Source organism: Mustela nigripes, chromosome 2, assembly GCF_022355385.1.
Source record: "Mustela nigripes isolate SB6536 chromosome 2, MUSNIG.SB6536, whole genome shotgun sequence".
NCBI lineage: Eukaryota > Metazoa > Chordata > Mammalia > Carnivora > Mustelidae > Mustela > Mustela nigripes.
In genome coordinates, this window is record NC_081558.1 from 153,604,798 (window position 1) to 153,631,220 (window position 26,423).

General features: G+C 39.8%; 2 protein-coding genes across 5 annotated transcripts in view; both read right to left on the reverse strand.

Moving 5' to 3' along the window:
• Nucleotides 1-3,739, reverse strand: part of NR1I2 (nuclear receptor subfamily 1 group I member 2) — a 25,388-nt gene extending 21,649 nt beyond the window's left edge. The window contains exon 1 of one of the 2 annotated variants that reach the window (XM_059391874.1): nt 3,433-3,739. The gene's annotated coding sequence lies outside the window, so the exon portion shown is untranslated. The remainder of the gene's footprint in view (nt 1-3,432) is intronic. The other variant, XM_059391875.1, reaches the window with a different exon arrangement.
• A 10,741-nt stretch (nt 3,740-14,480) lies between these two features.
• The window catches only part of CFAP91 (cilia and flagella associated protein 91), a 95,808-nt gene continuing 83,865 nt past the window's right edge, over nt 14,481-26,423 (reverse strand). For 2 of the 3 annotated variants that reach the window (XM_059388106.1, XM_059388108.1), the window contains 2 exons: nt 20,799-20,964; nt 14,481-15,636 (listed from right to left, as the gene is read on the reverse strand). In XM_059388106.1, the coding sequence (XP_059244089.1) occupies nt 20,813-20,964 (152 nt within the window). In that variant the 3' untranslated portion in view covers nt 14,481-15,636; nt 20,799-20,812. Of the gene's footprint in view, nt 15,637-20,793; nt 20,965-26,423 lie in introns of all 3 variants that reach the window. The other variant, XM_059388107.1, reaches the window with a different exon arrangement.

The following is a 26,423-nucleotide window of genomic DNA, read 5'->3' on the forward strand; positions in this document are numbered from 1 at the left end:
ATCCCAGAGTCCTGGGATCGAGCCCCGCATTGGGCTCTCTGCTCAGCCAGGAGCCTGCTTCCTCCTCTCTCTCTGCCTGCCTCTCTGCCTACTTGTGATCTCTCTCTGCCAAATAAATAAATAAAATCTTTAAAAAAAAAAAAAAAAAGAGGAAATACAATGGCCAAGAATGATATAAAATGATGCCCAATTGCACTAGTTGTTAGTGCAACACTAGTTGTGTGTCCCCCACCCCCATTTCAGCATGTGACTATATCTCTAAGTGTACCTTTAAAGAGGCAATTAAGTTCAAATGGGGTCATTAGGGTGGGGCCTAATCCCATATGACTGATGTCCATGTAAGAAGAAGAAATCTGGAAGGCAAGCTACCAGAGCTGGGCTCTCACAGAAAGCTATGGGAGGACACAGCCAGACCTCAGAAGGAATGACACCTGCCAGCTCCTTGATCTTGGCTTTGAGCCTCCAGCACCATGAGAATATAAGTGTCTGGAGTTTAAGCCCCCCAGCATGTGGTGTTTTGTTATGGCAGCTCTGCAAACTAACACATTAGTAATCAGGGACATTTACATATTTTACAAATGGGTTACTATTTTCACTCATCTCATCGGAAAAACCATAAATGTTTAATAGACAGCAAGCATCAGGGTGTGGAGGAACAGTAACTGTCATTCTCTGTGGAGGGAGTATGAATTGTTGCAGTCACCGTGGAGGGCAATTTGATAACATCAAAAATTAAAATGCACATATTCTGGGGCGCCTGGCGAGCTCAGTCAGTTAAGCTTCTGATTCTCGATTTTGCCTGAGGCCATGATCTCAGGGTCCTGGGAGGAGTCCAAGGTGGGGCTCCAAGCTGGGTCTGGAGCCTGCTTAAGAGTCTCTCCCTCTTCCTCTGCCCCTCCCCCCCCAAAATAAGTAGAAAACTTTGAAAAAAATAAGACGCACATATTCTATGTATAATCCATACAAAATTATTGAGGTAGAGCTATATACAGAGATAGAAAGTCTCCATATGGAATATGGATATGAAAAGTTTGTTGGGTGGAAAACCAGAATGAGAATAATATGACAACAAACAGTTTGCTAGTACATGTACGTATCTGTGAATGCGGAGGATTCGCGATAAATGTACCAAACTGGTTATAGCAGTTGCTTTTGTGGGGACAGGGGACTGGCACTGGCAGGATGGCTTAAGGAGAATTTAGCTTTATCTATCCTGAATCATCATTTTATTTTTTTTTATTTATTGTTTTGAGTTTTTATTTACATTCTAGTCAGTTAACATACAGTGTAGTTTTAGGAGTAGAACTGAGTGATTCATCATTTACATATAACCACCCAGTGCTCCTCACAAGAAGTACCTTCCTTAATGCCCATCACCCATTTAACCCATCCCACGCCACCTCCCTCCGTCAACCCTCAGTTTGTTCTCTATAGTTAAAAGTCTGTTTTCTGGTTTGCCTCTCTTTTTTTGCCCCATGTTCATCTGTTTTGTTTCTTAAATTCCATGTGAATGAAATCGTATGGTATTTGTCTTTCTCTGACTGACTTATTTTGCTTAGCATTATACTCTCTAGCTCCATCCACGTCACTGCAAATGACGGAAAAAAAGATTTCATCTTTTTGATGGCTGAGTAATATTCCATTACACACACACACACACACACACACACACACATTTTCTTCATCCATTCATCAGTCAATAGACATTTGGACTCTTTCCATAATTTGGCTGTTGTTGATAATGCTGCTGTAAACATAGGGGTGCGTGTGTCCCTCCAAATCAGTATTTTTGTATCCTTTCAGTAAATACCTAGTATTTCAATTGCTGGGTCGTAAGGTAGTTCTATTTTTAACTTTTGGACCCATTATTTTACAAAAAGCATGTAATCAGGCTTCATCACTTTAAAAAAGCTATTACCTACTAACAATAGTTTAATCAGTTTTGTGGTTGTTTATTATGTTCATTCATAATAATTGAAGAAAAAGTTGATAGATTGAGACTAGGACTTGACAAACTTTTTCTGTAAAGGGCCATATAGTTAATATTTTAGGCTTTGGGGGCAATATTGTCTTTTTTGCAAGTACTCAATTCTGTTGTCCAAGGGCAAATGCAGCTGTAGATAATATGTCATTAATGAGCATGGCTGTGTTCTAATAAAATGTTATTTATAAGAACAGCTGGTGGCGGGGGCGCCTGTGTGGCTCAGTTGGTTAAGCATCTGCCTTCAGCTCAGATTCTGGTCCCCGGGTTCTGGGATTGAGTCATGCATCGGACTCTGCTTGGCAGGGAGCCTGCTTCTCCCTCTCCCGTTCCCCCTGCTTGTGCTCGCTCTCTCTCTCTCTCTGTCTCTGTCAAATAAATAAATAAAATCTTAAAAAAAAAATCTGGTGGTTCACATTTGGCATGCACACCATAGTTTGCCAATCACTGGTTTAGATTTAAGTTTGTAATATAACTTAAAGATATTTTCAAAAGGATATTGAAAATTATACTTAATAAGTATATGGAAAAATTTATCTTTCTTATGAACCAACTACTTAAGTAGTAGCCTCTGGGGCCTTGCTTAGAACATTCTGGACTCTGGCCATATCATTTGAGATCAAACATCCATCACAGTGGAAATAATCCAGTCACCTTGGCCACCTTGGTGCTGACCATTGACCTTTCCAGCCAGCACCAAAGTCACACAGCCATCCCGTGTGTGAGGAGTCTAGTGCCTGTCGCAGCTGACTCACTCAATCAAGGTTCAGTGGCCTCAGAGGTAACTCCTGACCATCCCCACACATGGTGTTACCTTCAAACACAGCTGGGCTGCTTTGTGGGGAGAAGGGTGGCACTGAGCTCATGTAGAAGAGGTTTTGTTCTGCAGGCCAGGCTGCCTACCCCGGCAAGTAAAGGTAGAACACAGACTGGGCCAAAGCCAACTCAGCCTGAGGGCCGGGGAGGGGTTTGGAAGAGCCTCTGAGGGACCCCTTGCAGAGGAGATCAGGCCCCGTGACTGTCCTGCAGCTGGGTCTCTGCCCTGGCCCCAAGGACTGACAGGAACCAGGACTGAGTTGCTCCCAGCCCCCACAGCCCTGCACCTGGGTATTTTTCTGGATCAGGAGACTCCAACTCTACAACAGAGAGGGGGCCGATTGTGTGTATGACTCATTGTGGCTGATATAAAATTGAGATTTCCATTGTGATTATTTCTTTAGGAGGCAGGTGCATGTCAGGAAGCATGGTTAATGGAACTCGATATTAAGTGATTATCTGCACGTTTTTTTCCATCCTGGAAAGCTGAACAGCTGTAAGGCCAATATGACCCTCTACGGTGCGGGCCTCAAATGTTAAGATATGTTTGCGTTCCCACTTTTTTTTTTTTTTTCAGGGATTTGGGGAGGCAATCTGCCCCTGGCAAAAGAGAAAGGAAGAAAGAAAACCCATACCTGCTTGGTGGCAACTTCTTTGCTGTGACTTCTCCTTTGGGGTCCGCTCTGAATAAGCAGGAACAAAGGATCAGGGAGAAGCTCAGCAGCCCTCAAGTCCTTGCCGTGCTGAAGACTGAAGCATTACCTTCCTCTTCCGCTTGTTACTGTGGTGAACACTTTGCCCCGGGGAGAGGCTGTGGCTCCTGCTAGAGTTCCGACCTAGGTTATTTCCCAGGATGTGAGCCAATCTTGTCTCTCACCTACATCTCAGTCCAGGTCAGACGTAGGCTGTAGGCTCCCTGTGGCCCCCATCCGGCACTCCTAAGTCCCAAGTCCAGAGCTCCAACTAGCAAATGAACCGATTACCGTATTTACTCTCATTACGTGCCCCCACTTTTTTCTCCAGTCTTCACTGTAAAATGCTGGAGATGGGGAGTAGTGTTGCTAGTATGTGTTTGGTCTAACTGGTTCTGTGCAAATTCATGCAACTGATGCTCTCTGTGCTGTGTCTCTGGGGCAAAGTTAATTTGAACCTAGGTCTCCTAACATATGTGTTCCTTTGTCTAAGCCACCTTCCTGGACAGTGTTACTTGACCAGATGATGAGCGAGGGCAGATGTTCAGGTGAGAGAGGGCACACAGGGAGAGAGTAAGAGGGAGGGGTGGGGGCTAAGCCCATTGCAGGGGAGCGTGACCTGCAGCTCTAGTGCTGGGACTGACAGATGACCAGGAACCAGAGAATGGGTCCAAGGCTCTGTCCTCCTCCAGGCCGGCCAGGAACCAGCAGTCCCACATCCTGCAGCCTGATCCTTCAGGTTCCCTGGGAGGAGCTTGATGGCTGTTCTAGCTCTTAAGGGAAAAGAATAAACAAAAGACAAAAGCAGTGGGTTTCCCAGGATACGTTTCTTCTACTTGCTTTGTTTTAAAAAAATGTTCTATGGTAGGCGTGGGGAGTGGACTAGGTATGTTCTTCTGACAACAGTAGAGCTTGGTCTTGGGGGAAGGACAAAGGGGAGGAAGAGGAGAAAGGGCGAGGGAAACTGATCAGTTAGATGGACAGGGATAAGAACTAGAGATTTCTAAACAATTATCATGGTCATCTTGGGAAAATTTGGACTGCCTTACACATGTTTCTGATTTAAATTGTTTTTATCCTGAATTAGATATTTTCATCAAGCTCTCCTGATAAGAAAAGCAAGAATAAGTATGGTTTTCTTGCTTCTCAGCTAAACTGGTTTCTTCTCTTCCCCTCAGTTTTCCTCTCCTGGATGTGAGGAGGACTAGAATCTAGGTCAACCCTTATCCAGTGGTTGTTCACCTTGCTGTCCTCATCCAAATGCAGAAATAAGATGGTGCACGTGTCTCACTATTGGAGCTTCAGCTGCAGTGGTGACTGGGACCTATGGCCATGGGACTCCTTTCTGTCAGTCCAGTTTCTATCTGTCCAGAGGGTATTCTGTTAGGGCTGGGGAGCATTGGATTATAAATCCCACTGGTTAGGAGGTTGACTTGGGCCTCAGACAGGGAGGACCTAGAAGAGGTGAGATACTGGCTTGGGCTCCTGGGGGAAGCAGCCTGTCTAGGGTGCCCTGGGGGCTGTATTCTGGGCCTGGTGGTACCTCTGATATCCTGCAAAGCTATGACCAACAGGCCATGACTACAGCTGGTGGTGGGAAGCCGGAAAAGAATAGGAACTCGCTCCAGGAAACCTTTATTTCCAAGATTAAAAGTAGGTCTTTTGGGGAGTACAGAGACTGTTTAAGGCAGGAAAAACACTCTTGTGTGATACTGTAATGGTGGATACATGTTATCAAACATTTCTCCAAATCCATAGAATGGACACCACCAAGAGTGAACTCTAATGTGGACTATAGACTTTGAGTCATTACGATGTGTCAATGTCGTTTCACTGATTGCAACAAATGTACCATTCTCTGGGGGGTGTGGATAAGGGGCTGGCTGTGAGGCTGAGCGTGTGCAGGGTCAGATAGCATACGGGGAATGTCTGTACCTTCCTCTTCATTTTTCTGTGAACCTATAACCACTCTGAAAAAAAAAAGTAGATCTTTTGTAAAGATAGACATTTCTGTGTCTAGGGGGAGAAAGGGCAGGATCCCAGCTTAGGTGGGTCAGCTTGCCAGAAGTCCTTGGGTTGTGGGCAAAATACACGGCTTTCATCATCATCTCAAATCTCTCCTGGCTCACAAGGGCCTGGCCTTATCTCACTTATAAAAATGGTGAATTATTTACAGCAGCAACAGGGAACTAGGAACAGGTCCTAAAATCACTGAGGCAAAAAAAAACTCTTCTCAGGTTTCTAGAGGAATCTTCTGGGAGCTCTTGTGAGCTCCTGCACCAGCAGGCGGGAGGAAGCCTATAGGACGACTAGGCCTCTGCCCATCTGAAACACGGCCTCTACAGGAGGCAGCCTCGAAGCTACAGCTATGAGAACAGCTGGAAAAGCCATGGTAGATAGTAAGGGCAGCAGACGGATGCTCCGATGCCAGCGTTGAGGGTCTTCCTGAGACCCAAGCACAGCTGGCAAGTAGGAGAAATTCGGTCCCTGCCTTCCACTCCTCATGGGGTCTGTGGCAGACCCCAGAAAGGACGAGCTGCTGAGCCTCTCTTAGGGGAGAGCAGATCAGAGAAGCCTAGAGAGTTTCCTCGGGGTGAATTCACGGAATGTGTCACCAGGTCAAGGAACCTTTATATTTAGAAAGAACAGAGCGAGGCTGCTCAAGGGGTATTGCCCTAGCGGTGGAGCATGGGGAGAACAGGTAGATGTCCATCAACAGATGAATGATAACCTTGATGGAGAGGGTATTCTTGGTTGCAGGTTTTTTTCTTTCAGGACTTTGATGATATCATGTATCCCTTCTGGCCTGTTTTCTGCTGAAAAACCAACTGATACCCTTGCATGCTTTCCCTTATATGTAACTGTTTTCTTGTGCTCTTTTATCATTACTTTTTGCCATGTTAATTACTATGTCTTGGTGTGGACTTCCTTGGGTTGATTTGGGGGGGGGGGGGTCTCTCTGTGCTTCCTGGATCTGAATTTGTGTTTCCTTCCCCAGATTGGGAAGTTTTCAGCTATTATTTCTTCAAATAAAATTTTCTCCCCCCCCCCTTTTCTCTCCTTTTCCTTTTTGAATCTATAATGTGAGTGTTATTATGCTTGACAGTATGGCTGAGTTTCTTTAATCTATTTTCACTTTATATTACTTTTTTCTCTCTCCTGTTCATTCAGCTTGATTGTTTTCCATTAATCTGTCCTCCAGTTCACTGACCTGTTCTCCTGCTTCCTGTGGTTTACTATTTATTCCCTCTAGTGTATTATTAATTTCAGTTATTGAGTTCCTTGTTTCTGATTGGTTCTTTTTTATGTTTTCTATCTCTTTGTTGAGGGTCTCACTGAGATCCTCCACTCTTTTCTCAAGTCCATTGAATATACTTATGGCCAATTCTTTAAATCCTGTATTAGACATGTTATTTATCTCCATTTCGTTTAACGGTCTTGTGATTTTGTCTTGTTCTTTCATTTGGAACATATTCCTCTATCTCTTCATTTTGTGTAACTCTGTGTCTGTTTCTTTGTGTTAAGAAAGTCAACTATATCCTCTCCTTTTGGAAGTCACAGACTTATGAAGAATAGGTCCTATAATGCCCTGTGGTGCAATATCCCCTCTTTACCAGAAGCTGGCACTTCAGGGATGTGTGTGTGTGTGTGTGTGTGTGTTGTGTGTGCCCTATTCGTGTGACTGAACTATATTTGCCTTCAGTCTAGTCATCTGCAATGGCTTTCTTTGTCTTTTATGGGCAGGGCTTAGTCCCTCTGCTATTAGTGAGCTAATCTGGGGCTCCACTGGGCCTGAATTGAGTCACAGAACTGCAGGACACTCTTCCTCTATTTTCCTCTGAGAAGCTTTCTTTGGCCGGGTGGGGCAGGGGGAGGCTGTAGTCAGACTAGAAGTCTACTTCAGCCCACTTCTGGAGTTGCAGTCAAATTGGTATGTGTGGTTTTCTTCCCTTCTCTCTGGAGCAAAAGTCACTTTGGAGTGGACTTACTCCAGTTAGGCCTGCTTGCACACCACCAGGCTTGTGGTGCTGCTTTGATGGATTCCTATCAAGGGCATGTTTGAAGCGGTTGATCTGTAGGAGAATATGAGGGTAAAGGCGGGGGGTGCAATGCTAACAAGATCCCATCTGGTCTTCTGCAGGATGAAATCTGCAGCCACCTACAAAAACTCCTGCCAAGGCTGGGCAGGAGGAGGTGGTCTGCAGAAGGGGGTGGGGTGCAGGGTACATTGTTAGCAAGATAAGTGAGCATGTTCACATTGTGCTGGTTCTCACAAGTGTCCTTGTCTCTAGGTAAGGGGCAAGGGAGGGAAATGGTGTTCACAAGCTCTTTTGTTCTTGCTGAAGTCTCCCAAAGGTCCCTGCCCCTCCAGTATATGCTCTGAGAGTAGTGAACAGATTTCCCTCCCCTATATGCCAAGCATTTTTCAAACTGCTGCTTCTATGCTGTATTTCCATGGGGCTGTTTGTTACGTTGTCTCTTTAAGTGTAGGGACTCAGTTTCCTATCACTCTCCAGCTCTCCCAGAGGTGGGCTCACTGATTTTTAACATTCTAGGTGTTAAGCCCCACTGACTGTAAGAATGCACAAAGTTAGGTCACGTGGTTTTCAAAGCCAAATGTTAGGAGGATTCGTCTTCCCAGTACAGGTCCCTTGTGTCTGGGGTGTCTGGTCTGGGGTTTGCTCTTCTCCTCTCCCCACACCTGTAGGTCCCTCCCTCGTTCAGCCCATCTGATGGGTCGGTTTATTTCCCAATCATGTCATCACCCTTCCTACCATTTTCACTGAGGCCTCTTCTCTACATTTAGCTGCTGGAGAGTCTATTCTGCCAGTCTTCGAGTCATTTTCTGGGTTATTTATACTGATGTGGATGTTATATTTGTGTAACTGTGGGATGACGTGAGCCTAGAATCCTCCTACTCTGCCATCTTCCCCAGAAGTCCTGTGATCACTTTCCTAAAATTTTTAAGTTGTCCTTTTCTTGATTCAGCATCTGTTTGGTTGTTATAAACCTTTGACTTTTTCAGGAGTTCTGGTAAAGTTGGTTCTAATAGTTGCTGCTTGTTCTTCAGTGTTTCTGTGGAGGGTCAGGAGTTTGGAGCTGGCCACTCTGCCATTTTCCTGATACCACCAGTGCTAGTGGATGCCTAATTTCTTTTTTGTGTACATCTTTGTTCCCTTCACTATGCGAGGAAATGACACAGGTAGTTTGTAGTAAGGCTTTGCTTTTGAGAAAAGTGATCAATGAAACAGGAAAGCCTATTTCTGAAGCCTAAGACCTTGCTGTGTTGGGTTTTGTGTCTATCTTGGTCATAATGGTGAACAATTCCTCTCCTCAGAAGAATCCATCGGCATATCAGCCTTTCTTATTTACAATTAGTATTTTTTGGGTTCTCTGCAGATTAAGTCATGAAAACATTCTCCTATGTTTTATTCGAGGAGCTGTATTGCTTAAACTTTTAATTCTGAGATCTATCCCAAATTAATTTTTGTGTTTGGTGTGATGTAGGTATCAAGACTCATTTCCCCCCTTTATTTCTTCAGTTTTTTCTAGCACAAGTTGTTGAAATGACTTTCCTTTCCCCATTACATAGCTTTGTCACCTTAGTCAAAAAATCAATTAACTGTAAATGAATGGGCCTATCTAGACCCCATATTCTGTAATGTTTATCTATTTATCTATTATGCTAATATTATGTTGTATTTATGGCAAGTCCTATAAGTGTTTAGGTCTTTTGATACTACTGTAAAGAGAACTTAATTTTTCTTTCCATCTTCCAGTTGTTGCTAGCCTATAGAAACACATATTTTTCTGTATATTGCCGTGTCCTTTGACTTTGTTAAGTAAGTCTAGTAGTTGTTCTTTAGCTTTCCTTAGGTTGTTCTGTGCAAACAGTTATGTTTTCTGCAAAATGTTTTTAGTTTTACTTGTTCCTTTCAAATCCTTATGCTTTATCCCCCCTTACCTTGTTGCATCAATTAGAAGCAATATTGAATAGAAAGATGGTGGTGAATATACTTGCTTTGTTACTAGTTTTGAAGTGGGTGGCATTCAGTATTTCAACATTAGTTATCATGCCAGTTGTAGGATTTTGTACAGATTCTTTTGTTAGATTTTAAAAGTTCCTTTCTATATCTTGTTTTTTGAGAATTTCTAATCCTAAATGAGCATAGAATTTTGGATTTTTTTCTTCATTACGATCATAATGCTTTTATTCTTTTCTCCTATTAATATGGTGAATTATATTGATTTTTGAATATTTGAACCAACCTTGCATCTTTGGAATAAATCCACTGGTCTGATATATTATCCTGGTTTTTTGTTTCATTTGTGTAGTGCTGGATTTGATTTGGTAACATTTTGTTAGTGGCTTTTAGCATCTATATTCTTGAAGGTTATAGATCTTTAATCGTATTTTCTTATCTTTTTTTTAGATTTTGGTATGGTTTTACCAGCCTCTTAAAGTGTGATGGGAAGTGTTTCCTCTTTATTTTCTGAGTTTGTATAAAACTGGTATCAGTATCCTTAAATATTTGATGAATTTATGGGATTGAATTTATTCAATTGATGAATTCACCACTGAAACATACCATCTGGACATGAAGGTTTCTTTGAGGGAAATTTTTTTTATAAACAATTTACTTAACAGGTATTGAGTTATTCAGATATTATATTTTATTCTTAATATCTGTTTTGGTAAATTCTGTGTTTCAAAGACTTTGCCCATTCCATGTAAGCTATCAAATTTACTGTTATAAGTTTTCCAAATATACCCTCATTATTCTTATAATGCCTATAGAATCTGTAGTGACATACCTTCTTTCATTGTGGTGATACCTTCTTTGACATTGATAATTTGTGTTTTCTTTTTTAAACAACTTTTGCTAGGAATTAATTTTATTAGTCTTTTCAAAGAACTAAATTTTGGGTTTGTTATCTCTATTCTTTGTAAGTCTTCTGTTCATTGATTTCTGTTCTTGTCTTGAAATTTCCACCTGACTTCTTAAATGTGGGTTTATTTTTTCCTATTGTGGAAACTTACTTGGTTTTAAACCTCTTTTCTCATATGAGTTTATAAAACTATTTCTCCCTAAGTACTGTTTTAGCTGCATCCCATAAATTTCAAAGTTGTATTTTCTCAATAATTCAAGTCAAAGTATTTTCTAACTTCCACTGTGATTTCTTATTTGATCCAAAATTTATTTAGAAATAGATTGTTTAATGTCCACATTTGGGAATTTTCTAACCTTATTTTTTCCCCTTTTGATTTCTAATTATTTGTGGCCAGAGAATATATTTCTTAAGATTTCAATTCTTTGAAATTTATTGAGACTTGTTTTAAGGCACAGGATATGGCCTATCTCAGCAAATGTCCTATGTACACTTGAAAAGAATGTATATCCTGTCATAGGTGTAGTGTTCTGATTAGCATTAGGTTAAAGCAGTGAGTAGTGTTGTTCAGATCATCTAAAACTTTATGGATTCCTGATTTTTCTATAAACTACTGAGAAGATGCTACCTTTAGCATGTAGTACCATTAGATTTCTCTCCATCTCCTCACCCAAAATCAACTCTTTCCTCAGCAAAGCTGCTGGACTAGAAGACGGCCATTCTTGCAGAATGAGCTGCATGGGTGTTGGGGGTAGTGTAGACCTGTTGGCCATCTCTAATAGATTTCTAGTGCCCTAAAATGGGTGTTTTTGATAATTTTGTCTAGTTATAGCTATTTACCTATTTGTATGTTAGTAGAGGAGAGTTGCTGGTCTCTTCTGTCATAATTAGAAGCTATTTTTTAAAAAAGATTATTTATTTTATTTGACAGAGATCACAAGTAGGCAGAGAGGCAGGCAGAGAGAGAGGGAGGAGGAAGCAGGCTCCCTGCTGAGCAGAAAGCCCGATGCGGGGCTTGATCCCAGGATCCTGGGATCATGACCTGAGCCGAAGGCAGAGGCTTTAACCCACTGAGCCACCCAGGTGCCCCTAATTAGAAGCTATTTATATGGTAATGTTTTAATATGTCTTTATTAAAAATATTGAGAAGAACATTTATGCCTCTTCTCTAAACCTCTGTTGGAGGTTTTTAAGTTGTTAATGTTGTTTGTCCAAAATGAAGGGCATAAACTCCCTTCAGGATGTGGTATGGAAGGTCCATATGCCCTTTATGGCTTACTTGGTTCCTTCATAACATTCACCAGTTGAATCACAAGAAGTTACTTGCTACAAGTGAATATTATAAATTAGAATTTTATTCTTGAGAACTCATTTCATACCACAAAATACCAAGACATCACAAATGTTCTTCAAAATCATACAAGTATTTGCTTTTACAAACATTACGTAGAATTTCATTCAATAAATACTTGAGAGATTACCATGTTCCAGAGACTGTGCTAGGCACCAGGAATAAAAACAAATGTACTCAGAAGGCTCCTGCCCTCCCCTCAGACCTAACAGTCCAGAGAGATGATTATGCAGGAATTACAGGCAAGTGCGATATGGGCAATGGCAGACGAAGAAGCCCAAGTGTTATGATTGTGCCCAGTATCTGTGTTTGCTCCCACAATTTTTTTCTATGGTCTTTGGAATCCCTGAGGCTTTAGAAATAAAATATCATTAAAGCCTAGACTAAGGACATGTCTCCCATGGTAAGTTTCTGAATGGTAAATACTTGGGGAAGGGTAGTTCCCTTGGGAAAGGTTTCTCCTATTCTGAAGTGTGAACGTACATTAGATCACTTGGGAAGCTTTAAAAAAAAATATCCCTGCCTGGCCCCATTTCTAAAGATTCTATCCCAATTCATCTGCTGAGTCCCAAGAACCGATTTTTTAAAAGTACTCAATGATTTTAGCATGCAGCCCTGGTTAAGAACTAATATAGCCTTTGATTCCAAATGTTTCCTCAACATTTGACACTTACAATAAAAGAACCCTCCTTCAATGTTTTAGTTTTCTGGGAAAGTCTTCACAATACTTATGTCTTCCTTCTGCTGCTCTGGTGTTTGGTAGAGAGTGAGCCCTTACTGTCAACGCTTCAAGATTGTAAAGAACACGAGCACTCATCCCTCTCTCTCTTTCTTTTACTCATCCCCAAGTTAGATGGAGAAATTCATCTAATTGGTTAGATTCTGACACTCACTGAGCCACTTTCTACATAGCAGTAGATGGTGTGACTTTGCTCTACCCATAGCCTTTGCTTCTATACCATAGTGATAATAAAGATAGCTAAGTGGTACTTACCTGAATGCTTACCATATGCCAGCTACTGTCCTAAGCCTTTTACATGAATTCATTACATCCTCATACCAACCCCATGACGTACATTCTATACTTATATCCTTTTAGGTATGAGGAAGCTAAAGCTCAAAGAGATTAAGTAACTTGTTTGAGGACACAGTGTCATTGGACTGGGATTTCGATCCAGACCACCTGGCTCCAGAGCATAGTGCTTAACGTCCATGCTACTCCACTGCTAAGTGCATGCTTGCCCCCTGGCGTTCCCCACTCTACTGGTCACTGGGTCTGTAAGCCTCTCTGTGGAGCCTGCTGCATGAAAGTACCCCAAGTCATCTTAGTAGGTGCAACTCTACTCCCAAGTGGGTACCATGGTCGAGAATTGAGGAGAGGGATGAGAGTTACCTTCAGTCAACATATACTCAGACTTCAAGCGGTCTGGGAGTTCTGCACTTAAGGATTTGGAATCTCTAACAATTCTGTGTTGAGTTTCTCACCCCAGAGAGACCCTTAACTCACACTACACACTTCTTCCTTGGATTCTACTTTGCCTGTTCTTAAGGATGTTGAAAAGAGGAAGTGCCTTTAAGTGGCACAAGGATTCAAGATACATGATTACACATCCATGAGACAAAGTTTTCTACCTTACAAATCAGTTCATTGCTATTGTGTATTGCTACCAATTATACTAGTCTAGTCCCAACAACCACATGGCTTTGGTTGCCATGATCATGTGGCTTTAAACATGAGTTTTACCCATCATTGAAGGTGTTTTAAAGGTTTTTAAGGTTCAGGTAGTTTAAGTAAAGTCATTTTAAGTAGAAGGATGCTAGTAACAGAAGAAAGTTTCCCTTCCTGGTAAACTTCAATTAGCTAATGAGAATTCTCTAAAACCCTGTATTTTCCTTTACGTCTAAATACAAATCTTAGTTTTAGAAGACTACATAAAGATTGTTTTAGAAAATATTCTATCTCATTATCATTATTATAGTTAACTATTCAAAGCCACTTTGACCACTTTTTCAAAGTGGATATTTGATTTTTGGTTCACAGCTTATATAGCAGAGATGAGCAAACCACAGGTCATGGGCCAAATCTGGCTGCTGCCAGTTTGTCAAGTTTCATTGTAATGTAGCCATGTTCCTTCCACATGTTATCCATTGCTGCTTTCACCCTATGATGGCAGAATTGAGTAATTGCAGCAGAAACTCTTTGGCCCACAAAACCTAAATTACTTACTATCTGACTCCTTACAGAGTAAGTCTGCTGTCGCCTGCTATTGGATAACACCTCTGCCCTGCCCCTATCTTCTAGCCCACCATGCCTCATTGCTGCTTCTCATTTTGTCTTGCATTCCTGATTTTCTATTTTACAGGTAACTGTTACCCCATTCAAGTTAGCATTTTTATTTTTATTTCTTTTTATTTTTTAAAAAGATTTTACTCATTTATTTGAGATAGAGCGAGCACAAGCAGAGGGAGCAGGAGAAGCAGGCTTCCTGCTGAGCAGGGTGGCGGGAGGTGCTGCGATCTGGACCTGAGCCAAAGGCAGCGGGTCAACTGACTGAGCCACCCAGGCGCCCCCAGGTTAGATTTTTAAAGGACCAAAGCAAAATGCAGCTGACTCTTTACCTGTGCAGTACCTTCCTATCAGTGATTCTCCGGTGAAAAAAAGTTACCCTGATCACTGTTTTCCTAATACAAGGTAAAAATAAACCTTTTCAAATTTATATGCACAAGTATTTTTTCAGCTCAGAAAATCTTTTATTATAACTTTATTTGTTTTGATTCCTTCTTTAAGAATTCCATTGCTTTAGGATTGGTGATCCAGAGGTAACCTCTTTGTCATTCTCATCTCTTTATCCTTCCCAAACCATATAGGACGACAGGAAGTTTGTTGGCAACATCACCTCTTTTATTCTCTGCTTTGGTACTTCTGTTCTTTTAACTGCATCCAAATGTGTTCCACGGATTTTTAAATCTTTTTGTATTTTTTTCATCTTAGCCAGCTTTCTTCTCTTGCATCTGCTGGCATCTGCTCTTCTTATTCTCGGCAGCAGTTTCCCAGGAGCCCATGTCTTTTTGCCTCCTCACCAAGTAGATAGCTTCTGAAGCTTTTCTGGTTTCCTAGAGAAGGGTATTTTCTAAGATAGGTTTTGATTCTGTTGTCAGAGTAATGTGGATATGGGGCCCACATAGATTTGTTTATGTTTTAGGTTTTTTCCCTATTTACCAATATTTAACTGAGGAGGGATCCTCATGTTAGTCAATACACAGGATGGGCAGATTGCTCCCCCAAAGCATCCTCTCTGTGGGTGTTGCATGAATATTCTTCTGCTAGTCTCAATGGTAAGTTGATGGGCCACTGAATACCACAGCTTATTTTTCTGTTCCACTGTCAGTGGAGGTTTGGGTTTCTAATTTAGGGGCTGTCATGAAAAGTGCTGCTGTGAACATTCTTGTCATGCCCATTGGTGCACATATCCATGTATTTTTGCTGAGTATGTATTTAGGAGATGAAATGCCAGGTCATGGGGTGTGCATACTTCCAAACTTAGCAGATAAGGTCAATGCATTATGAATATCAAGCCAAAACTACTTAAGAAATATTCAGTAACATTTCTTTTTGTTTGATTCAGCAAGCCAGAATATCCTCCTAGTTAACAAAATGCTGAAATGAGACATGAGAAAATTTTCTCTTGAAGTAGAGCATCTGCGAAACACTAAAGAGAATAAACTCCTTCATTTGATTGTAATTACTGAAAATAATTTTAAATTATTGGAAGTTTAGGGAGAAGAAAGATCTTTCCTCATGAATTACACATTGACAAGTCCATAAGAGCTGCACATCTTGGGAGAAGCATAGATTACTGGAATTCCATATGATGATCTGTACAGCTTCTTTTAAAAGAGATAATCTGTAAAGAAACAGAAAAAAAACCCCACAAATGTTTGATTATGCGATCTTTTAAGAAACAATCATTATCAGACCTATACATCCAAAAAACTACTGTGATGCAATTACACAGACCCTTGGTTGAGGAGCCAGACAACGCCAGACGGCCCAGCTCTGCCACTTATGAGCCCCACGATCCAAATGTTTCTTAACTCACAGGGTCTGTTTTCAAATCACAGGACTTACCATCCTTACATTAACTGAATTATAACTGAAAACTTAATATGTGGACACTGTAAAGAAGTCAAACTACAAAAGGATATAAATGTGCGGAGAATATGTCTATTCTCCCCAGTCCTCAGGTCTTCCAACAAATACTAAACCAATTTCTTGTTGATCTTTCCAGAAATATTTGGTGTGTATTGTAGGCCTCATGAGTCCATCCACATTTGTATGTATGCATACATATTTCTAGCTTTTAATTAAGGAATGTGACATATATAAGAAAATAACATAAAACCGATGTGCAGCTTAGTGAATTCATGTTAAATATTCATCGGTGTAAATATCGCCCAGGTCAAGAAGTCCTGTAAGTTCCCACTTCCTCCTTTGCAATCACAACCCTCTCTCTATCCTCTAAAAGTCATCACTATTTTGATTTTTATTTTTTACAGTATTTACTTCCTTGATGTTCTTTGTATCTTTACCTCCTAAGTATGCATTCTTAAATGCCATAGTTTTGTGTAGATTTAAACTCATACTGTAGATTTCTTTTTAGGATTTGGCTTCTTTCAATACTATGTTTGTGAGACTCATCCATGTTGTATTTAGTTCTGCTTCATCGTTTTAACTGCTACATAGTAGGAATTGATAAATGTTTTCTACAAAGGGCCTGATAGTAAATATTTTAGGCTTTGTGGGCCAGTAAATAAAATCAAGGATATTATATAGGTCCTCAACAGGAGAAGATATTTTCACAAAATTTTTGATAAAATTCAAAGGCAGTAATAATATTTGACTACAGGTTTGTTTTTAATATGGGTCTACTAATAAGAAAAATGGAAGTCTTTTTTTTTTTTTTAAGATTTTATCTATTTATTTAACAGAGAAATCCCAAGTAGGCAGAGAGGCAGGCAGAGAGAGAGGGCAAAGCTGGCTCCCTGCTGAGCAGAGAGCCCAATTCCGGGCTTGATCCCAGGACCCTGAGATCATGACCTGAGCTGAAGGCAGAGGCTTAACCCACTGAGCCACCCAGGCGCCCCAGAAGTCTTATTTAGAGGATAACATTTTGCTTAATTGAGGTTCAGAGCTTCAAAATTGATTACATATCCCCAATAGCAGATAAACATTTACAATGAGACCCCCGACACCCATCCCCATCAGCTTTGAAAATGTCTGTCACACAGATAGGTGCTGCCAACACCGATATCAACCATGAGCATATGCTTTTAATTGCGCATATCTATGTCTGGGGGGCATTTACAGAACTCCATTAGATTCTTCTCTTGATATTTCCCTCTTAGCATGTCATTACGACACATATTAATCACTTCCAGTTGAAGTTAAGTGGGACATTCCTCCTTCACACAGTTAAAGAGACTTTGAAATAGGATAATTTCCTTTGCACTTGTTTCAAGGTCCACAAAATGCTCCTGAAGGTGTAAACTCAGATAACATATCCACTGCAAATATGTATGGGGATTAAAATCTTGCTTCTTGTTTTAACTTGTGACAGGCAAAGGAAGTATAAAAAGCAGGTTGCCATTGCTTGTGATTCAATGTTAGTTGCCATTGAAGTGACTTTCCCGTAGTGTAAATTCTGCCATATAAGCTCTGTTTTGCCTTGTAATTTTAGGTTGGATTCATTTAAAAAATATTATCAAGTCTACAGCAAAAGTTAATTTCCAAAGCCACTCAGTATTCCATAGTAGTGGATAAGGTTAGTTTTCTTACTTAGAAAAATCTCCATCTTTTTTTAAAGATTTATTTATTTATTTGAGAGACAAATCATAAGGAGGCAGAGAGGCCGGCAGAGAGAGGAGGAAGCAGGCTCCCTGCTGAGCAGAGAGCCTGATGCGGGACTCGATCCCAGGACCCTGGGATCATGACCTGAGCCGAAGGCAGAGGCTTTAACCCACTGAGCCACCCAGGCGTCCCGAAAAATCTCCATCTTAATCTGAGCTCAAAAACTCGCACTGAAGGGTTATCAGTGCTAAGCTAACAAGTATCAGTGAGGTAGGCAAGTCAGGATATACAGCTATTTCTGATGAAAAAAAAATCATGGAACAATAAATTAACAATGGTTAAAGCCATGAGACTGAGTGAAGATCACCACTGAAACAGCTGGCTAAAAAACTCATGATAGATTCAAACATGTTTTCACTAGTAAGAGGTTTATCCACAAAAAACCTACTGCTGACATTCTGTGGGGAAATCTGGTCATATGTTCGGGGCCCCTCTCGATTGTAATCCATCACATCCCACCACACTGATTTTAAAAGCCTTGTTGGTTTCTGTTTCTGCTAGTAAATAAAGATCTTCTGCCTTTGGCAAGCCTGAGTCCCAGCTTGTACCCAAACTCGGCTACTGCCCCAAGACAAGAAAATGGTCAGTGATCGCAGATCCCTTAGGAAGGACTTTCTTCTCTGCTGCTGTTGTTCATCTAGTGCCTTCCATTTCCATAGCTCTCCAGTGTCTTTAAAAATATGTTTACAATGTGTCCATTATTTTCCCTAAATGTTGCAGCTACCTACTACATTCTACTAAAATCAGAAGACATTTCTATTTTTTGTTTTATTAAATTCTGTCCCCCAATTTATGAATGTTTTTTTCTAATTTTTATGTTTTATTAAATTCTGCTGTTATTTTATTGTATTATTTCTTTCCTTTTGCTTTTTTGCATCTAATTCACTGTTCTTTTTTTTCTTTTTTTTTAAGATTTTTATTTATTTATTTATTTGACAGAGAGAGAGGGATCACAAGTAGGCAGAGAGGCAGGCAGAGAGAGAGGGTGAAGCAGGCTGAGCAGAGAGCCCAATGTAGGGCTCGATCCCAAGACCCTGAGATCATGACCTGAGCTGAAGGCAGACGCTTAACCTACTGAGCCACCCAGGTGCCCTAATTCACTGTTCTTTTTATAATTTCTTGAAAAGAATGCTTAGTCTTATTTTCATCTTTTCAAATAAATGCCTTTAAGACTACAAATTTCTAAGTGCCACATTAACAGCATTCCACAAGTTTGATACACATTAGCATTTTTGTCATTTTTCAGTCCAAAGTATTTTCTAGTTCTATGACACTTTACAACATATTAGAATTAGAATTAAACATAGAATTATCTTGTCATTGATTTCCCATTTCATTGCATTTTTATCAAAGAACACACTTTGCAGGATTTCAACTCTTTGAAATGGTTGACACTCGCTTTATGACCATAAATAGTTTTTGTACATGCTTGTTGTGTGTATTCTTAAAGAGTATGCATTCTGGAGTTGTTAGGTGTAATATTCTATAAATGTCCATTAGGCAAATTTCTTAATTATGTATTTCAAACCTTCCATTTCTTTTTTTTTCCTCTGGTTGCTCCACCAATTCCTGATAGTGATTAAAATTTTCTAGCATTATTTCGGATTTGTTTCTCTATGCAGTGCTATTACATTTGCTTTACAAAGGTTGAGGCCATGTTACTAGATACATTCCTATTTGTGACTGAAACCTTCCCAATGAATTAAAACGTTTATCTTTATGAAGTGACCCTCATTTGTCTAGTGGGGTTTTCTGCTTTAAAGCCCTCTCTGTCTAATACTAATATTGTTATTCCTGCTTTCCTGTGGATGCTGTTTTCATGGTATCTTTTTTTATCCTTTAACTTGTAAGCATTCTGTATATTTAGATTTTGCATATGCTTCTTACAAACAGCATTTATTTTTATTCAGTCTGACAAATTCTGACTTTGGGCATTTAGCTATTTACATTTAATATAAATTAATGACGAATCCACAATAAAAAACCTACCATTTTATTCAGTGCTTTCTATTGGTTTTGTTTCCTTTTTCTCTCCTTTCTATCTTCCTTTTATATTGAGTGGGACTTTTATTCCATTTTCTTCTATTAGTTTAGTGTCTTCCCTCTCCTGATAGCATACTCTCAGGCCAAAACAGTACTGATGTGCTTGACCAGGGAGGGCTGAGGCAGAAGGTATAGGCAAAGGGTTCACTTCCCTTCTTATGGGAATTCTCATGAGAATTTTATTTTCAATTGACTCCCTAGCTCTATTCTAGTAATTTGATAAGGTAGTTTGTATCAACTATGTTACTAAGCTACACTACTTAACCACCAAGTAACTACCATTTTATTGGAAATAATTATAAATGAACTATTAATACCTAACAAGAAACCATAACTTCGAGTTTTCCTGAGTGTGCTGACTTTTGTAACCGAGTGGATCCATTAGGGGGACCCAGACACGAGGCGTGGGGAGTCATTATGAGACATCCTGGACCCCAAGGCATGGAAAGCAGGGCAGGTCTGCACCAACCCAATGTAAATCTCTCTTCCTTGCCTCTGAGCTTTGTAACCAGGGGATAAAGTAACTGTGTCTGTGTGGACACGACAAGAGCTTCCATATAGAGAAGCACCTGCCAGCCACCCTGCTCAAAGCTGCAGTTCCCGACTTCTCTCTTGCTGTGTAGACAGATACCAAACTCATATCAAACCTTGTCTGTGTTAGTCTTGTGAGCAGGGATGTTTAGTTGAACCTAAGACCAGCTCCTGGTGGGGCCTGCAGGTGGCCTCTGGGCTAGAATTGGACAGCCTGTGCCTCGTGCTATGCTTACAACCAGGCTGATGAGACAAGGAGTCCTCGTCTACTCCCTAAAAACAAGCTGCTTTTTATAACACACATTTTAAGCTTTATTTGTGATGAACTACCATCATCTGCTTTAAGGACCCATAAAAAATTACCTAGGATCCTGTTTCCTGGACCCAAGAGTCCAATTGCTTTAATGTCAACTCTATTCTCTAAGCATTTCAGTAGTAGATTCCGTAACCTAGATGAAATGTGCCGATTTGAATGGGAGTGTTTCACTTTCTTAAACACATCATGGTTGTTGGACTAGAGCAGAGACCTGAATGCTGCTGCCTCTCCTCCTCTCTGCCTCCTCTCAGATGAAAAACCCACCTCACCTGAGCTGTGGTTCTTATTTTTGAGTCTCTCCCTCGGGTAACTCGTCTGTGTCTGAGGCCGCCTCATCCTGCTGTTGCTCCACAAAGTCCTTATTGACCATGTCTTCCGTGTGGCTGTGGATGATCTGATGGGCTGCAAGGATGTGCTTCCGCTGGGCGGCCCGCACTGTGCCAAAGCGACAAGAAATTTTACTCTGAAAGTCTAAACAAGATCATTCCCAAAGATGTTCAAGAAAGTAGTGATAGAAATGATAATTCTGTAAGCCCCATATTCCCTTGCTTAAAGCTGATGAGATTAAATGACAATGACCTGCTCTCTGTTTTAGAAGTACACCTCCGCCAGGAGCCAGATCTAGGCTCCTGGCTCATGAGAGCGGTTCCCCCTGTTCCCACTCTCAGGTTCCGGGTGGTCCTGCTCCTCCCCACCAGGCTTCCTCTATTCCTCTCCTCCACAGCTGCCCTCCCCTGGAATGCCTGCACTGCGGTTCTACCCTCTCTGCGTAGCCCAACTCCGGTCCCAGCTCCTCCAGAAGTCTCCTCCGACTGGGCCAGCCCGCATCTACCACGGCCACACCTGAGTTCGTACAAACCCACTTGCAGCACTGAAGCACTCCGCGTGAGTTCCGTTTTGTTTATTAACTAGGTTGTAATGACTTAAAGGTAGAGACCTTGTCTCCTACTTTTCTTTGAGCCTGGAAGATACTTGTTGACTGATGATAAGTTTCTGAGCTCATGGCTGTAGAAGGTGGTCTTTGCTCCACATTCGAAGGATATTTATTATCAAGAATTAGTAGTTAGGCATCCCATTTCCCTCAGAAGGCACTAATCCTGAAGTTGATGATGATGATTTAGCATTTAGCATTTGCCCTTACTTTGTGCCAGGCACTGTTCTAAGCAGTTGGCATATATTCATTTAAACCACCCTACAAGCCTAAAAGAGACTATTAATAATATCCCCATTTTCGGAGAAGGAAATGGAGACACAGAGAGATTAAGTAATTTGCCCCAGATCATACAGCTAGTAAAGGACAGGAAGAAGTACTATGGTTTCTGTGCTATTCAAGTGTCAGCAAGTTTACAGAGGATAAATCACACAGCAACTTCCACACAGACCACAGTTCAAATCTGTAAGTTGTATAAAATTTCTAAGCACTTATTTCCAGAACTGAAAAATAAGAATAGACCTCTAGGTATTTTAAGAAATTGATATAGGTACTTTTTAAATGCTTAGCACAGTATCTGGAACTTAGCATGCACTTAAAATTCGGTAGTCACTGTTATTTTATATCTATATACAGGTCTTTTCAATCATGAAATATCTCAAACACGGTCTGTAAATATTATCTTAATTTGGGGTAAAGAGTATATATAATACATATGGTTCTTTTATTTGAAAAGAGAAACAAAAAGGTCCCAGTGTGTGCTCCCTGTCCAGATGGCTTTCTTCATGGGGTAAACATACAAAGAGAAGAGGCTAAGGACTTCCCCACCCTCCCCACAGACAAGTTCCACTGGATTCCTTAAGCTCAAGTGCCTCTTCAAAGGCCACTTTCCCTCAGAGCCCAGAGAAGCTAGGAGATGGGTCATAAACTAGTAACTACTAAACACACTATTTCCCTGCCTCCTTCAATTCCCTCAGTTAGAGTTGACCTGAAGCAGGCTGACCTCACTTTGGATCTAAGAAAAATAAAAAGGAGTTACATATTTTCTTAAGATTCAGAAAACACAAGATCCCTTTTATAAGATGACACAAAAACATTGATTATTTTATCCGGAAATTAAATATTGTTGGTATAAGCACTACCATATACCTATGATGGGAGTATGAATTAGGACAATCTTTTCGTAACACCTAGCAAAAGTAAAAGGCACATGCCCTATTTCCAGCACCATACTGCTAGGAATTTACTGTCAGTAGCATGACCAGGATTTGCATAAAATATATTGCTTGCAGCACTGCTAGGTATGGGAAAACACAATGAAACAAACTAAATGCTTATAACTAGAAGGTACTGTCTTAAAAATTACAGTACACTTATGTAATGGAAAAAAAGATATTTCTTTGTTTTCTTCCAATGCATTAGAATTCTATCATTCCTTTGTCCCTTTTAGGTGATCTGAAATGTTATACTTCTCTAAGTCTGTCCAGAATTCCCCACATAACATGGAAACCTTGTAAAAAAATAACCAAGCTGTTCTTTCACTTAAAATTTTTAATTTAAATTCAATTTAATTAACATATACTGTATTATTAGTTTCAGCGGTATTATTCAGTGATTCATCAGTTGCTTACAACACCCAGGACTCCTTACTTCAAGTGCCCTACTAATGCCCATCATCCAGTTCCCCCACCCTCCACCCACCTCCCCTCCACCAACCCTGTTTGTTTCCTAGAGTTAAGAGTCTCTTATGGTTTGTCTCTCTTTCTGATTTCATCTTACTTTATTTTCCCCTCCCTTCCCCTATGATCCTGTTTTGTTTCTTAAATTCCACAAGAGTGAGATCAAATGATAATTGTTTTTCTGATGGATTGATTTTGCTTAGCATACTACTGTCTTGTTCCATCTATGTTGTTGCAAATGACAAGATTTCATTCTTTTTGATGGCTGAGTAATAATCCATTGTATCTTCATATACCACATCTTCTTTATTCATCAATCGATGGACATCTGGGCTCTTTCCATATTTTTTTATTGTAAACATTTGAGGCTTACAAAAGATCATTTTAAAAATTTTTATTCTTTTTTTAAAATTCCAGTACAATTAAAATAGTGTTATATTAGTTTCAGGTGCATAATACAGTGATTCAACAACTCTATACATTCTTCAGTGCTCATCACGTTATGTGAACTCTTAGTCCCCTTTACCTATTTCATATATTTGTCCACCAGTCTCCCCACTGGTAACCATCTGTTTGTGTTAAGATTCTTTTTTCTTATTTGTCTATTTTTGTTTGTTGATTTGATGTTTTTAAATTTAACATAGGAGTGAAATCATAGTGTTTGTCTTTCTCTGTCTGACTTACTTCACTGAGCACTATACCCTCTGGATCCATCCATGTTGTTGCAAATGGCAAGATTTCATTCTTTCTTTTTAATGATCTTATTTCTTTATTTGACAGAGAGAGAGAGAGATCATAAGTAAGCAGAGAGGCAGACAGAGAGAGAAGAGCAAGCAGGCTCTCCGCCGAGCAGAGTGCCCAACACGGGACTCGATCCCAGGACCCTGAGACCATGACACGAGCCAAAGGCAGAGGCCCAACCCACTAAGCCACCCAGGCACCCCAAGATTTCATTCTTTTTTAATGGCTGAGTAATATTCCATAGTGGATATATACCACATCTTCTTTATCCATTCATCTACTGATGGAACAGGCTGCTTCCATAATTTGGCTATTTTAAATAATGCCACAGTAAACACAGGGGTGCATATATCTTTTCAAATTACTGTTCATACTCTTTAGGTAAATACCCAATGGTGAAATTACTAGATCATTTGGTAATTCTATTTTTCTTTTTTTTTTTTTTTTTGGAACTTCCATACAGTCTTCTACAGTGGTTGCACCAGCTTGTATTACCATCATAAATGCATAAGGTTCCCCCCCCCTTTTTTTTTAAATACATCCTTGCTAACACTTTTTCTTGTGTTTTTGATTTTAGCCAGGTTGACTGGTATGATGTGATATTTCACCATGGTTTTAACGTGCATTTCCCTAATGATTAGTGGTATCATCATCTTTTCCTGTGTCTTCTGGCCATCTGTATGTCTTTGGAGAAATGTCTGTTCATGTCTTCTGTCCATTTTTTTTTTTTTTTTGGTGTTGAGTTGTGAAAGTTTTTTATATTTTTTCTAAACCTTTACTGGATATGTCATTTGCAAATATCTTCTCCCACTCAGTAGTTTCTCTTTTAGCTTTGTTGATGGTTTCCTTTGCTGTGCAGAAGCTTTTTATTTTGATGTAGTCCCAGTAATCTATATTTGCTTTTGTTTCCCTTGCCTCAGGAGACCTATCTAGGAAAATTGTTGCAATGACCAACCTCAGAGAAATTACTGCCCGTGCTCTCTTCTAGAATTTTTATGGTTTCAGGTCTCACACATATGTCCCTAATCCATTTTGAGTGTATTTTTGTATATGATATAAGAAAATGGTTCAGCTTCATTCTTTTGTATGTAGCTGTCCAGTTTTCTCAACAGTATTTATTAAAGATACTTTTTCCCATTACATTTTCTTGTCTCCTTTGTGGAAAATTAGTCAGCTATTATAATTGTAGGTTTATTTCTTGGCTTTCTATTGTGTTTTATTAATTTATATACATGTTTTTGTGCTAGTACTACACTGGTTTGATTGCTACAGCTTTGTAGCATATCCTGAAATTGGGATTGTGACACCTCCAAGTTTTGTTCTTCTTTTTCAAAACTGCCTTGGTCATTCGGGGTCTTTTGTGGTTCCATACAAATGTTAGGATGATTTGTTCTAGTTTTGTGAAAAAATGCTGTTGGAATTTTGAAAGGGACTCCATTAAATCTGTAGATTGCTTTGTGTAGTATGGATACTTTAACAATTTTGTTCTCCCAATCTATGAACATGGGATGTCTTTCCATTTGTGTCATCTTCAATTTCCTTCATTAGTGTTTTATACTGTTCAGAGTAGACATCTTTTACCCCCTTGGTTAAGTTTATTACTAGGTATTTCATTCTTTTTGGCGTAATTGTAAATGGGATTATTTTCTTAATTTCTCTGTTACTTCACTATTAATGTATAAAAAATGCAACAGATTTCTGCTTATCGAGTGTGTATCCTGTAACCCTTCTGAATTCATTTAGTAGTTCTAATAGTTTTTTGGTGGCATCACTAGGGTTTTCTCTATATATTATCACGTCATCTGCAAATAGTTAAACTTTTACTTCTCTTTATTAATTTGGGTGCCTTTTTATTTCTCCTTTTCCTCTGATTGCTGTGGCTAGGACTTACAGTACTATGCTGAATAAAAGTGGTGAGAGTGGACATCCTTGTCTTAATTCCTGATCTTAGGAGGAAAATTCTCAGTTTTTTACCACTGAGTACAATTTCAGCTGTGAGTTTTTCATATATGGACCTTATTATGTTCAGGTAAGCTCCCTCTAAACCTACTTTGTTGAGGGTCTTTATCATGAAAGGACACTGTGCTTTGTCAAATGCTTTTTCTGTTGAAATGAGCATGTTTTTTTATACTTTGTTGTTGTTGTGATGTATCACATTAATTGATTTGCAAATATTGCAGCACCCTTGCATCCCAGGAAGAAATCCCACTTGACTGTGGTGAATTATTTTTAATGTATTATTGGATTTGGTTTGCTAATATTTTGTTGAGAATCTTTGAATCTATGTTCATTAGAGGTACTGGCCTGTAGTTCTCTCATTTTGTAGCTTCTTTATCTGGTTTTGGTATCAGGGTATCAGCTGGTTTCATAGACTATATTTGAAAGCTTTCCTTCCTCTTCTATTTTTCAGAATAGTTTGAGAAGAATGTTTGTTTAATTCTTTAAATGCTTCTTTAAATGCTTGTAGAATTCACCTGTGAAGCCACCTGGTCCTAAACTTCTGTTTGTTGGAAGTTTTTTTTATTACAGATTCATCTCCCCTG